Source organism: Rhinolophus ferrumequinum, chromosome 14, assembly GCF_004115265.2.
Source record: "Rhinolophus ferrumequinum isolate MPI-CBG mRhiFer1 chromosome 14, mRhiFer1_v1.p, whole genome shotgun sequence".
Taxonomy (NCBI): Eukaryota; Metazoa; Chordata; class Mammalia; order Chiroptera; family Rhinolophidae; genus Rhinolophus; species Rhinolophus ferrumequinum.
This window is the reverse complement of record NC_046297.1, coordinates 55,581,826-55,595,949: the sequence shown is the minus strand read 5'-3', so window position 1 is coordinate 55,595,949 and position 14,124 is coordinate 55,581,826. Positions and strand designations below refer to the sequence as shown.

General features: G+C 40.7%; 1 protein-coding gene across 1 annotated transcript in view; it reads left to right on the top strand.

Moving 5' to 3' along the window:
• Positions 1 to 6,260, top strand: part of EIF3H (eukaryotic translation initiation factor 3 subunit H) — a 90,116-nt gene extending 83,856 nt beyond the window's left edge. The window contains exons 6-8 of the mRNA XM_033126946.1: positions 1,740 to 1,860; positions 3,899 to 4,031; positions 6,037 to 6,260. Of these exons, the coding sequence (XP_032982837.1) occupies positions 1,740 to 1,860; positions 3,899 to 4,031; positions 6,037 to 6,134 (352 nt within the window). The 3' untranslated portion in view covers positions 6,135 to 6,260. The remainder of the gene's footprint in view (positions 1 to 1,739; positions 1,861 to 3,898; positions 4,032 to 6,036) is intronic.
• The last annotated feature ends 7,864 nt before the right edge of the window (positions 6,261 to 14,124 follow it).

Here is a 14,124-nt window from a genome sequence, read left to right as displayed (position 1 = left end):
ACCGCTAATTCCAGAACATTTTCATCACGCCAGAAGCCCCATGCCCAATAAGTAGTCACCCCTTTTCCCCCATGTCCTAGTAGGCACACATTATTTTGTCTGTATGGCTTTCCTATTCTGGACATTTCATGTTAATGGAACCATACCGTAGGTGGCCTTTTGGATCTGGCTTCTTTCACGTAGTGTAATGTTTTTAAGTGTCACGCTTCATTCTTTTTGTATCAGTACTTCATTCTTTGTATGACTCAGTAGTATTTGTATGGCTATACCATAATTTATCCATTCACCCTTTGATAGACATTTGGGGCTTTACCGCTTTTTGGCTATGCAGCTATTAACATACGTGTACAGGTTTTTGTGTGAGCTTGTTTTCAGTTCTCTGGAGTATATACCTAGGAGTGGAATTGCTGGGTCATATAGTCACTTTATGTTTAACTTTCTGAGGAACCACCAAACTGTTTTCCACAGCAGCTACACCATTTTTTAATTCCCACCACGATGTACGAGTGTTCCAGTTTCTCTACAACCTTGCCAACACTCCACAGTAGACTCTTCACTGAATTCCTGATTTCAACTCTCCAGTGTGTTCTCTGCATAGCAACCAGAGTGGTCATTTTAAAATTTAAGGCAGAACTTGTCACAAACGCTCACAACTCCAGGGTACCATTCGCGGTGACGTTGAGGGGTCTCATTCACTGTGTTGGGCGTTGTGTGACTCCTCTGATGACTTCCTGCATGTGCTTGTCTAACCTCCTTATCCTGTCACTGTGCTCCAGCCAGGCCAGGCGGCTTCTTTTTATCTGTCGCGTTTTCGCCCATCTCAGGCCTTCACCACTTGTGCTTTTTTCCACCTAGATTATTTCTTGTATGGTTGATTCCTTCTCAGCCTTTGCTTTCCGCATGTCGTCTCTTTAAATCTCTTTCCAACCACATACTGTTTAACGTGTCTCTCCATCTCCCTCTTCCTTCCTTCCCACCCCCAGTGAATTGTAAGCTCCATGAAGATGGAATGTCTCATGCACTGTCGTCTCCGTATTTGCTGACACTGAAGCTGGAACATAATGGTCTTTAGTAAATACCTGTTTGGTATAAATGAATGAGTACTACTTGTCAGCTAGTTAATTTTAAAGTAAATGTATGTAGTATCAGGCTTTCCCATGGTAGCAGATAGTTGCAGGCAGAAATCAGTGACCGTGATGGTCAGTGTACTAGCACGTACATTAGTGACGTACAGAAAGCGGTGTGCATTAGCCCACATTATACGAAGATGTTGCTATATAGAAGAAATGCTATTGTTGCTCTTCCAAAGCCTGCTAGATAGAGAAATTATGTTTGCGTGGTTCTCCCTCTTAAATCGGTTCTAGCTACCGATTTCAATGTTCTGGAGTACGGTTTGGGGGAGGGGTTGCTAAGGAAAAGGGTTCAGGCTAAACTTGGTTGAAAAGAAAATATCCATTATAGATATTCTTGCCCTACCCTGACGTGTGTTCAGACAATAAGAAATGGAGCCACTTCAGATATTCTTGTCCCAGTTGTGGGTTCAGGAAGGAAAGCTGAATAACAAGCTGACTCAGATTCTTTCCTCCACCCTTGCTTTTGTGTGTGTGTGTGTGTGCGCTCTTACACTTTTAGCAAGTGGCAGAGTCGCTGAATCCTTCAGAACTCTTCAGAGCAGTGGCAGAGCTATAACTTTAAAATATAGTATGTCAGTATATTTACGTTTCATGTTTACGTTTCAGCAATCATTTGGGAAAGAATCTACAGTTGCTGATGGACAGAGTGGATGAAATGAGCCAAGATATAGTTAAATACAACACATATATGAGGAACATGAGTAAACAGCAGCAGCAGAAACACCAGGTTGGTATGACAGAAAAATTCAACAAACAATTCATTTCTAAGTACGAGGCTTCAAGAGTCATCTTCGGAATGATCTAAATTATCTCTGTTAAAGCATTGACTGTTAGCTAGTAACTCGATATCATACGTAAAAAAAATCGTTCTTTGTGTAGTATGTTCCTAATATATTATTTACAAGTTGTACTTAAAAATACCTGTCTTAAAGAGAGCCAGTATATTAAGCTCAGGTTGTAATGCCAAGGTTACGCAAATAAGAGTCACATGTATTGAGAAAATCAGAGGCACAGATTCCAGCGTGTCACAGCTCATTTCTTTACTAACTATAATTGGTTTGGTAGTGGCTCATTGCAACATAGTTAGCAATCTTCAGTTCATTTAAAAAACTGAGCAATTGTGATTAAGAGCAAGCAATTTTGATAGGAAGTAATAGACCAACTGCTGTGAAATAGATCGTATAATGCGGATAAAAACCCTAGAATTACCTGAATATTCTCATATGCACATACAGATTGCTATGACCACTTAACCTTTTCTTTATTGGTGTTGCCTGAAGTCCACATGATTTTCAATTCACAGTTCCTGGACTATTGTATTGGGGTTATATTGCTCTGAAATGTTAACATTTGATTCACAGATAAATGGATTCCAGAATGTTTATCCGTGAAAGGGATTGCACTTTCTCTGTGTCCATTAAAATGTACTTTAAACTAGGTGGTGTTAACAGAATTCGAAGCACAACTTGGTTCTGAAAATACTGTATTAAAATTATTTTAAATATCAGTGTTCATATATTTAATGAAATTTAAAATACTTTGTTTCTACCATACTTAGAATTGTAAAACACATATAAATCTATAAAATATATTTTTTTTAACTGAAAAGATGGTGGTGAAAATGGTGATGGTGAAAATCTCTGTTAGAGGGAAAAAAAAGAAAATCCAGCTTAATTTTGTTCTCCTGCTGGTTCTTCCTTTAGTTAAAGGACTAACCCTGAGGTATTGAATTGAAAATCCGTCATCTATGAGACAGTTGATTCCGGAAACCAGTCTTACAGATATTTTTTCAGAATTCTAATATGTCTTAAAATTTTGCATTTGACATTTATTCTTACTTACTATTCATAACCCTTTTTAGATTCGTCTCACTTCTATTCTCAAACCTCATAATAAATGTAGGAATCTGCAAAGCAAGTTACTCCCTTACTTCAGGAAGAACCATCATTTCCCTTGCTTTTTTCATAGGACTCCATGGACTTAAAATTTTTACTAGCCCACTTTGGTTTCTCATTACCTGACCTTTTAAGGCTGTGTGACAGATATTATTTCCTCTACTATTGTAAACCATCCAACTATTAGTTCTTGATTGTAATTTGACTTGTAGGTTTGTAGGTGATCTATACCTTTGTATACATTCCCACCTTCACTTCAGAGAACCACAAGAATCTTTGGAAGCATTACCTGGAAGCATTACCTGAGCTAGTATTCATTCTTAGCTATAGAACTAAAGCACAGATGTTAAGAATAGTAATAGTGTTTACTATTATAATAGTTATGATGATACTCTAATAATATAATAATAACGCCATCAGTATTATTGTTATTTTGGTCAACAGGGATAAATTTGAAAGACTCCCCCATATGTATTTCATTACTTAGTTATTAAAGTTAAGATGAATCGTACTTGTAATGCTGTCATGTACCCCATTGTCAAAATGGTAAAGTTACTCCTTTTCACCCCCTCACCATAGGCTTCTTTGCCTGTTAAGCCTCCTGTTTCTCACATAACCAGTTTGTTTTTCTGAATCATTAGTTAATAGACTTTTAGAGCTCAGGGTGACACTAGAGTTTACAACAAAGGAATTCTCTTCTACCGTTGCCGTATTTAGCCTTTTGGAAGCAAGAGTTACCAAGGTTTGCCATTTATAACACTGAGATTGGAATTCAGAGCAATGGGGTTTTACTGGTTGCAGAAGTGAGGGAGGTCATTTTTCTCCTCAGATGGAGAAATACAACCAGGTCATTTTCTTTTTGCATTTTAGTATCAACAGCGTCGCCAGCAGGAGAACATGCAGCGCCAGAGTCGAGGAGAACCCCCACTTCCCGAGGAGGATCTGTCCAAACTTTTCAAACCACACCAGCCCCCAGCCAGGATGGAGTCTCTGCTCATTGCAGGTACTGTCAGCCAGGGCAAAGCATGGCTGTTCTCTGTTCTTCAGAAAGCGGACGACCATGAGAGATTAAAGAAACAACAACAAGAAAAAAAACAAAAAAAATACATCATAAAAGCTAGTGCATTTAAAGTGGTTGAATGACGAATTTGAATCTAGCACCTATAATTTCTGAAATTTAAGAATTTGTTAGTCTTTGCTACTTTTAAGGTCCTTTCAGGGCTTCACTCTGTGTTTATCTAAACATTTTTGAGGTGGCATTATAACTTTTCTGAAATGGAAAGGTTTTATTTGAGTTATTTTTCATGGAAACTAAAAAAAATTTACAGTCTCATAATGCAAAAGATCATTTAGCTGAAGCAATTCACTTTTCACGGTGTTGCTTCACACTGAGCCCAAGTCTGTGTGTGGGTGTTTGAACCAGATTGAGTTCTCAGACTTCAAGAAGAGTATTTCCCTTATTTTGACTTAAATTGTAGCAACGTGAATATAATTTTGGATGGACTTTCTCTGGGGATACTTCACATTTAAGAACTCCTATAAGTGGTGGAGATTTTATGTCCTACATTAGGACTTGATTTGAATATATGACATGCATGCTCTTATTTAGCTAGAAATACCTTATTTCTGTATACATGTTGTTAAATACTGTTTGATTCAGCCAATTGTAAGACATTTACTAGAGTGAACATCCTACTCAAAGAAAAGCTTATCTTCCACAATTTCTCAATTCTATTGATATATTTTTGGGGTAGGGGGGAGGAATCGAAATTCCATAAAACTTTCTAGTACACATATGAGGTATGATAAAAAAAATACGGTGAATGTTTAAATTAAAAAAATATATTACAGTAAAAGAAGCATTGCCATTAATCCCCCTCAAAATACTCCCCCCCACTTCAAGCACACTTATCCCGTCGTTCTCGCCACTTTCTGAAGCAGTTCTGGAAGTCCTCTTTCGTGAGTGTCTTTACTTCATCTTCCATCATGGCAACACTCCCTGTCACACATCACTTCTGATATAAGGCAGTTTCTGTCAAAAGCAATATGGTGTGTCCTCATCCACCTCATTCATCAGATCTGGCACCATGCGACCTCTGGCTCTTCCCAAAGTCAAAATGACCATGAAAGTTAAATGGTTTGAATCGATTCAGGACATCGAGGCAGCCATGACAGATCAACTAAAGACACTCACGAAAGAGGACTTCCAGACCTGCTTCAGAAAGTGGCAGGAACGATGGGATACGTGCGTTTGAAGCAAGGGGGCGCGGTTTGAGAAGGATCAATGTCAGTGTGTCTTTGACTGTAATAAAAATTTTTTTTATTTAAACAGTCACTGTATTTTGTGATTCCCATCTTGTATAAATTCAATTTGGGAAACTGAGACATGTTTCCTTATTTAAGGTCCAGTGTAAGCAGAATTGTATTTCTAATACCTTAAAAAAATATGTACCATTGCAGCAGATTAGATCATTAATTTTAAGACTTAAAAGCAGTGCTAGAGTCCTTTCTTCACACGAGCTTTCTGCTCCTGCTCTGTCGTGACCCGAGGGAGGGAGGAAGAGTCCTTAATATTTCCAGAGCACAGACGTCGCACTACTGTACTTGTTCATGTGTGGGTCAGGTGGGTCGGTTAGTTTGTAGTTCTCTCGACCTAGTTAAGGAGAGCCAGTGCCATTTTCTCATTTGTCACAGTACCGTGTTGGTCTGTTCTGCATAGTCAGCTCATTTTGGTTGACAGCTAATATATATACTTAACTGATGATAACCTTTTTAATTGTCGTTTTTTTTCCTTTCTCCATTTAACCAGGAGAGTGGAAGATAGCTTAAGAACTTAACATTCTCTATTATCCCTATGGAAAAATAGTATTGATTCTTTAAACTACTTGACTCAAACCAAAACAAAATTCTGTATTAGGCTGATTTTCTTGTTTGACCAGTGTTCTAGGCCATTTATAATTTGTAGAACATTATGACTCTCTCTCTCTCTCACTTTCTCAAATGCACAGGCCAGATTAATACTTACTGCCAGAACATCAAGGAGTTCACTGCCCAAAACTTAGGCAAACTCTTCATGGCCCAGGCTCTTCAAGAATACAACAACTAAGAAAAAGAAGTTTCCGGAAAAGGAATTCACTTGGACTCTTGAGATCCCTTTGGGGCTACTCTTGGAAGAAATACATTTGCATAGTGAAATGTCTTTCTAGCCAATAATAAAATATATAGAAAACAATCTTGTCTGCTTGCTCATTTGGTTTTAGATGTGTTTTAGCTAGCTTCTTATTTTTGTTTTCCTCATGTCTCTTAATTTCCAAAAGCTAAAACAGACTTCAGCAGGCTCAGACCCTCAGAGCTCATCACCGTTGCTACCTCTGAGGTGCCACATTTCAACCACACTGTTCAGGCCTGCCTGTCTCGACCTCTGACCCAGAGGCCCTGGCATCCACTGGGAATTCGGGTACTTCCTCGCTCAGCGCTCCTGGAAGCCCAGCTTTCGTGTCCACGCCCAGGCACCCCAGCCCAGGTCTGGAATTGCCTGGAGTACTTCCCAGAGGTCTGCCTTGTCACTTCCGGAGGTCATGGTTGACCAGTCCTCATCCTCATAGGGCACTGGGCACAGGAATTAAGAGCAAAAAAAAATCATCTCACCAAAGAACTATTTTGTATGAAAATGAAATTCATTCTGTGTATATTTTTACATTTAGGATTTCATGTTTATCTTCTCCATACCATGAAGTAAAATTCTGCTAACAGCAAGTATTTTGGGTGAGGAAAGAATTAGGAAGAGGATAGTACACGGGGCGGGGGGCGGTTAACTATCTTAATCATTTGTATTTGATTATCCAAAGATTATCCCAGATCCAGTTTGTGCAACCTCAGAGCCAGTGAGGTCTACCTGCTGGTGGAGGTGTGCCTGCCACACTCACAGGGTGATTTTCACCTTGAAGACTTAGCTCCGGGAGGATAATCAGAAGAAATGGACAAGGGGTAAGGAGAGTTGAGAAGTCGTTTTTCCCAACGACAAAGTTTCGGAGACACCCCCGGGGCCCTGGGATCAGGCAGCTAGTTTGAAACCTGGCTCTTCTCCCGTTGGTGTGTCCTCAGGCTAGTTGTTTATCCTCCCTGAGCCCCACTTTCCGCCAGCGGATGAGATGAGAAAAGGGGTAGAGTGTGTTGACCCTGTAAGGTGGGTGTGAGTGTTAGGGAAGTTCCTTGGGGGGTGGGCTAAAGCACCCCCCAGCAGTGGTTGGTGAGTAGCAGGCATTCGGGTGTTACGATGAGGTGGACATTCCAGGCTATCCATTCAGGATATTGGGTTGTTAGGTTTCTGCTTTTAAAAAGCTCAGGTTCTTGATCATTCTAGAATCCACGCACTTGTTCATGCATGTAATTATTTTTCTAGAATAAATTCCTAGAAGTGGACTTACTGGTCAAAGAGTATATAGAATTCTGAGGCTTTTTACCTGTATCGCCAAATTGCCTTCAAAAAACGTTATACTGATTTGCACTCATACCCATGGTAATTTATTCGAGAGTCAACACATGTTTTGAGTGTGACTGTTAGGAAGAAGGGTATATTAATAAAACCCGCCATGGCCGCTGCCCTTGGGGATTGTATACTCTTGATTCATTTCTCTGCATTCTAATTGCCTAGATTTGGAATTGCACTGTGGAGTTGAACAAAGCACTCTTGAAGTAACAAAGAGCAAAATGGAGGAAAATCAGTTCAAACAGAAGCTTAATTACTGTTTTCCTTATCGTGTAAGGTTAATTTAACAACATTTAATTATTTCTTAAAGGTGTGATTTTTGTGTGTGTAAATTCCATGTAACTGTTTAGATATCCATAACTCATAGTAATAACGTGAGTACACGCTTAACGGAAGATATTGGTTTTTGAGTTAAGAATTACTGTGGTGGGAAAAACTGTTTAGGAAAACATGTCAATGGAAATTAAATCACCACGCTATGTAGTGTTAGGGAACAGCTTCTGTTCTGCATTTGATTTGAGTGCTATATTCTGACATTTTTCAGGAGCAAATACATGTGGTTCATCTTCTATAAATATTTGCAGTTTCTTCAAGTTGAAATGAGAAAAGCTCATAAACTGAGTACCAGGTCTAATAAATCATTCACTTACCCAAGAACTAAAAAAGACACAAAAGTCCTCCCATGTTAATCTAAAGGAAAATTAAATGTTACGAGCCAAGAAAGTGGAAACATTTGCCATTCACTCCATAATCATTGATAATGCTTTGTAAGGTTCTAGAAAACGTAGCATTATTCTTAGTTAAAAATACCTGAGGGAATGAACCTTTAGTCTGCCCAAAGTACCTTATTCTTTTAATACCGAGGTAAAGTAAAAGAACTTTTTTCTCCAGCTTTGGAAACAGACGTGGCTATCTAATGTTACTGGAGTTTGGTTTGATTTTTCATTTAAGGCATCTGAGTATTTCATGTTTCATATTTAGAGTCTTCTAAAATATTACTACATTGTTCACACTATGTTTTTGTACCATTCTCTAGAATGTTTCAAATTGTGCTGGCATTGAATTCTCATGCGGATATCAGAATGTTATGAATAATTTTTTATTGGAGTTGTAAACTCCATTTTCATAGTAAACATTTCTCATTCAAATTAAATAATATACCATCAATTGTTTTTCTTTCTCTTCTCACTGGGCATCTTTTGCCATCAGTTCTATCATAGGAATGGAGAAAGCGTGCTTAAAGGAATAATACTAAACTGGGTGCGGTCAACCCAAATAGCCATAGGGCTTATTTTAAGCAAATGACTCAGGTGCCTACCTGTAGAAAGCATGGTGAAGTCATCAGGGCCTTGGAGAATGGTCCATCTCAGCAAAGGATCCCTTATTTGGGATGTATGGAAGGGGTGACAGTGATTAGTAGATAAATAATGATGGGATGATCATCTGGGCCTCCTAAATTAATATTGATGAAGATGAGGGAAAGCAGTGGGTGGTGTCTGCAGGGGAAGAGTTAGAACCTGCTCATTGGGTGCTGACTCCCAAACGAGCCTGAACCTCTGAATGGAATGGAGAGGGTTGATCTAACTCCCAAGTTACTGGAGACGGGGAATGAGGGCCTGGGGAGCCAGGACTACTGGGAAGTCAGTTTGCTGGAGCAAACAGCTGTGGCCTAATACCCATTGCCTCGAGCTTTCTTTTTACAGAGATGACACTCCCTGTAATGCTCCTTAAGCCTGCTTGGTTCTGCAGCTACTGGCAGAACCCAGAGTGGTTATTCTGAAGCCTCAATAGTGATTTTAGGGATACAGTCCATGGATGTAGAAATTATTTCCAAGGGCCACCCCCCCACACACACTGGGGAGTGGGAACCATTTCGTAGGGCGTTGGTCTCTCCCAGGTATCTCTTTCTCTGAGTAGTTGTATCTTGTTCTCAGTCACGATTTGAGCCCACGGCACTGATGTCGAGTTAGGCTCCCGTTTTCAATCCTTTCAATGAGTCACTGGCAAGGGGTCTCCAAAGATTAGATGCAGCCTCAGACTCTCTAACTTAGGTATTCCCCTGGAACTTTCATGAGTTGAGGGGTTAGTAGATAGGATAGGGTGCTGCATCCATGCTTCCTCTGGGACTTGCTGGAAGTCCTTTTCAGTATGTTGCAGGTTGCAGATACGTATTTAGTTTCTTTCCGTGTGCATCCTCCTCCCCGCCCCGCCCAAAAAAAAATAGAAGAAACTTCTGATCCACTGATGCTGTACTATAAAGAAAGGTAAAAATGACTTCCTCTTCTTTTAATCCCAAAATGACTGGTTTTACAGATGGACAAAAGTGAGGGACTCTACCACTTCTTCATCAGACCCTTCACAATGCAGGGTGGCCCATTTCCAAGTGTCCTTATTTAAAGTTGAGTTGATTGCAGTAGGAAAATATTCTTACTGCTTCTGGCGTTTGTGTCAACCACAAGATATAAACTCAGGTGTCACTTCTGTTTCCTTCAGTGATATTTTTTTCATTGACCCCTCTCCAGGGCACAGCCATTTCTGGCATCTTCCATCTTTCTTTGTGGACACGAGGCAAAGGATTTGTTTAACTTTCAACAGTGTTTACTGCTTCTGACAGTAAATGGTCCTTGCCTTTTCTTCTTGGACCGGAGTGTCTCTCCAGTGTTTTACTTTGTATGTATTGGAAATGGTTCTTATTTTGTCAGATCCCCTGGGTAATCTTTCCCCACCTTTGTTTATCTTGTCATTTGGCTTTCACATGCTTAACTCGTTCTTAGATTCAATCTGCCTGTGATTCTTTAGTTTTGATTCTTGCCCTCCATTTTGAGGTTTTTAAATTGCATTTCATTTTTTAAAATCGTCACAAAGATTTTCATTTCTCCCTGATCTAATCATGCATCTCTCAATGTCATAATTCTCCAGTCAGGCAGGCAAGTGTCCCAATAACCTCATCTCCTAGATCACAATGGTGAGGGTCTATTTTTCTCTTTGATGCGTGCAGCTCCCATTATTGCTAATGAAAGGTCTTCATGTGCATTAAGGGGAAACTAGACCTCTAATGAGATACAGAGAGGAATTGCAGCTGATGATTTCCACTTCTAGTCCACTGTACTATAACAGAAATGCATTCTCCGGAGGCAATGGGCCAAAGAAATACAAAATGCATGTGCTGCCTACATAAAATATCTAGGCTGGTCTTAATGGATGGGCGGTATTGTTCTTGCCTGTAGTCCCTGATATTCCATACCTGCCAAGGAGGACCCCTATTACGGAGGCAAAAGACCCTGCCACTTGGAGAAGAAAGTGAATAGACTAATTACGTTTGAAACAGCTTTTAAGAACGATCTACATTAATATAGTAACAGTTCACAAACTACTTGCTTGTATATTTTCTCATGTGGAATGGGAAAAGGGTACCAATGTGTTCTAAAGCCAATGTGCTTGGTGCTGAGAATATTGAATGAATGAGAATTATTGCACAGGGATGAGGAAACCAAACGTCAAAAGTTGTGTTTAACCAAAGCCACCACATTGCTAGGTGGCAGGAGCAGGACTGGAGTTAAGGTCCTGAGTTCTCTGACCACTACTTGGCACAACATCCCTTCTCAACACAAGTCTAGGAAAATAGTTCTTGTTTGTGTGATGTCTTCACTTCCGTGGTGAAGGGAATTGTTTCAGCCCCTAATTCACCCACCCGCTAAATTCATAGGGTCTTAGTGGTGAGCTCCCAAGGTCCATTGGGCCGTGGTGGACTCCTCCCCTCACCCATTCAGTAACCTTTTTCTGATAAATAAGAATTGAGATTAAGGGATTCCAGTATCCACTGGGCTCATATCCTGAGAATATCTAACCTCTTCTTAACCATTTTGAAATATAGGGCTGAGTAGCTGAGAAGAGTATAGAGAAAGAAGCAGAGAGGAATAAAGGTGAAAGGAGGCTTCTGGGTTCCTAACCTTTGGATTTTCTGTTTCCAGTCCCATTTTGAAGCCTGTTTGTTTTCCTGCCTTTGGGTCTCACAAAAAAGCACATTTGAATCTTAATAACACTGCCTTTTTTTTTTTTCCCCTTCAGCAACTTTGAGTTGGTTTCTGTTGCTTTCAACCTTAGAAATAACTACCTAACCCAACTCACATATATGCCAAGACTTATTTGCTATTGGGTCTCAATAGATTTGAGAAGGTGCAGCCTTAAGAGCCGATGGGAGAATAAAAGTTACTTTGCAAATACATTAATAGAATTAGACCAGGAGGGTACCTAGCCTGATGTCTTGGCCACCATCAACACTCCCACTCACAGTACCTGTGGAAGCAGGTCCTGAGAGCTTTATTAGCTTAAATCATTCACTCTTCTGTATTATACCGTGTCTCAGCATTGCTTAAAGAGCTTGAATGTTGTCCCTTGTACGCTGAGCCTGTCTGTTTGAGAGATGCTGTCTGATACCCCACGGAGTTAAGTAAGGTGTGTTCTCCGCAGAATTTGGAGCACAAAGGTTCCACACTCTCGAGAAGGAACAAGGAGTTCAGGGCTAATGGAAAACCCCTTGCATCTCCCCGTCACCCTGACTGTGCTAGCTGGGAAGTGGATGGAAGTGGTGCGCTTTTGCTGCTTTGCTGGATATTGGTGGTGTAAACAGGTGGCGGGGTATTCTAAATTTGGTCTGAGATGAAAACATTTCAAGCAAACAAAATTAAGCCAGATTCTCTTGAGAGTGAAGTATTTAGAGATGCAGATGTCAAAGTACATATCAGCACTGGAAAAAGAATACTTGGTGGTGTGTGTTTCAGAGCTACTCTTAACAAAACACTTTGGAAAACGAACTCTGCCTCCTCAACTTGCTATGAAATGGTACGTGGAGTCCATTCCCTCCCTCTCCCAAACTTACGGAAGAGGGGGAACTGTAGCAATTTGTTAGGAACAAAGACATTTGCATTTGTGATGTTCATGTCATTCTGTTCATGATTCTGTGCATTCACAAGTGTACAGAAATTCAGAAATCATCTGGGGTCGGAGAGAGAGAAAGGGAAGGTGTTGATTTTGCATTTTGATGAAGCTCTGATATGGCATTTATCAGATGACAACCTCCCATCTTGTATCAATGGACTATAGTGATTGTTGGGTGCTCTACTGAAAGTGGTTAGAAGCTGGCCCTGTCAATCTCCATAACTCTGAGTATGAGTTAGCAGTAAACCATTGCTCCCGATTTAAGGCACACTTGGACAAAAAAAAGATGTGTTGCTCCTGAAGCTTGTAGGTACTAGACGCTTGCCTCTTATTACCTCTAGGAAGAAAAGTCAACCAGGCAACCAATTAAGAGTGGTAGTTTTTCCTTAAAAGAATGGAGCGTTGCCTACCCTGTCAGTTCAGCACTTGAGTCTCTCCTTATGTTGAACTTGGCAAGTGGGTTTTAGCTGTGATCTGATAATGGTGGAGCATCACTGTGGGATGAAAGTAGAATCACAAAACCCTTGCAAAAGGGTGATGGTTGTGGGTTTTCCTCTCTATTCACGGTAGAGCACCTTCTGTGGTTATTCAGTAGACAAATGTACCATACCCTGTGCAATAAGTCCTGACTCTCAATGGGCTTTCCGAAGGGCTGCGGTCCTCGAAGTGTAGCCCCTGGAGGAGCATCCCCTGTGAGCTTGTCAGAAATGCAAATTCTCTGGCCTCAACCCAGACTTACAGTCTGGAGCTTGGAGGGTATCTCCTGACCACTTGTGCTTTAACAAGCAAGCGCCCCAGGTGATTTTGAGGGTTGCTAAAGTTTGCTGTGAACAGTGGTTCCTGAATCTGGCTGGCTGTCATTATTGCCTGGGGAGTTTTTAAAAAAACAGGTCTGAAATAAGGCCTGGAAATCTGTTTTTTTTTTTTTTTTTTTTAAGTTACCAGAGATGATTTGGAGAGACATAACGCAATAAATTACTTTAAAGTAGCCACTTCTAATAGAGGTCAGGTCCTGGAGCAGAAAAGGGATTCCAGATAGCAAAAAAAAAAAAAACAAAAAAAAAAACCCCACAAAACCAAAAACCCCAAAACCCAGGCCTGAGGGACGGGGTTATGGGTTGGGGAGAGGGGGGCGGGGGAAGGAAGAGGGAGGGACAGAGAAGGCTATAAACTGGAAGAACCCACAGGTCCAGAGAGCCTTGTAGGTAGGTGTCAGAAAAGCCTTCCCTTCGTGAGTCGCCAGCATTTCAAACCAGGTGCCTGAGACAATAGCAGGGCTTTGTTTACCTGGCTGCTGATTGTAGGGGCCACCCAGAGGCAGCGGAGCTATGACTGCAGCGAAAATGACAGCAAGTGTGTGCCACTTCACAGCCGTGCTCTGGGCCCGGCCTTGGTAAAATGACTTCTGTCTTGAAATCTATGTGGGATCCCAGCAGCGGGAGGGAGAGGAATTGTGACAGCCTGCCTCCTGCCGTCACTCTCGACTCCCCCTAAACAGCGTTCAGTCAGATTAAAAAAAAGAAAAAAAAAAAAGGAAACAAGATTCAAGTATGCGTTAGTTTTCTAGCGAAAGTGTAATCGCTACACACAAGCCCCATAATTTATGGTGAAAAAGCATATTGATGTTGGGCAAAAAAATGACCACACTGGTCTGTCTTCAGATGCAGCC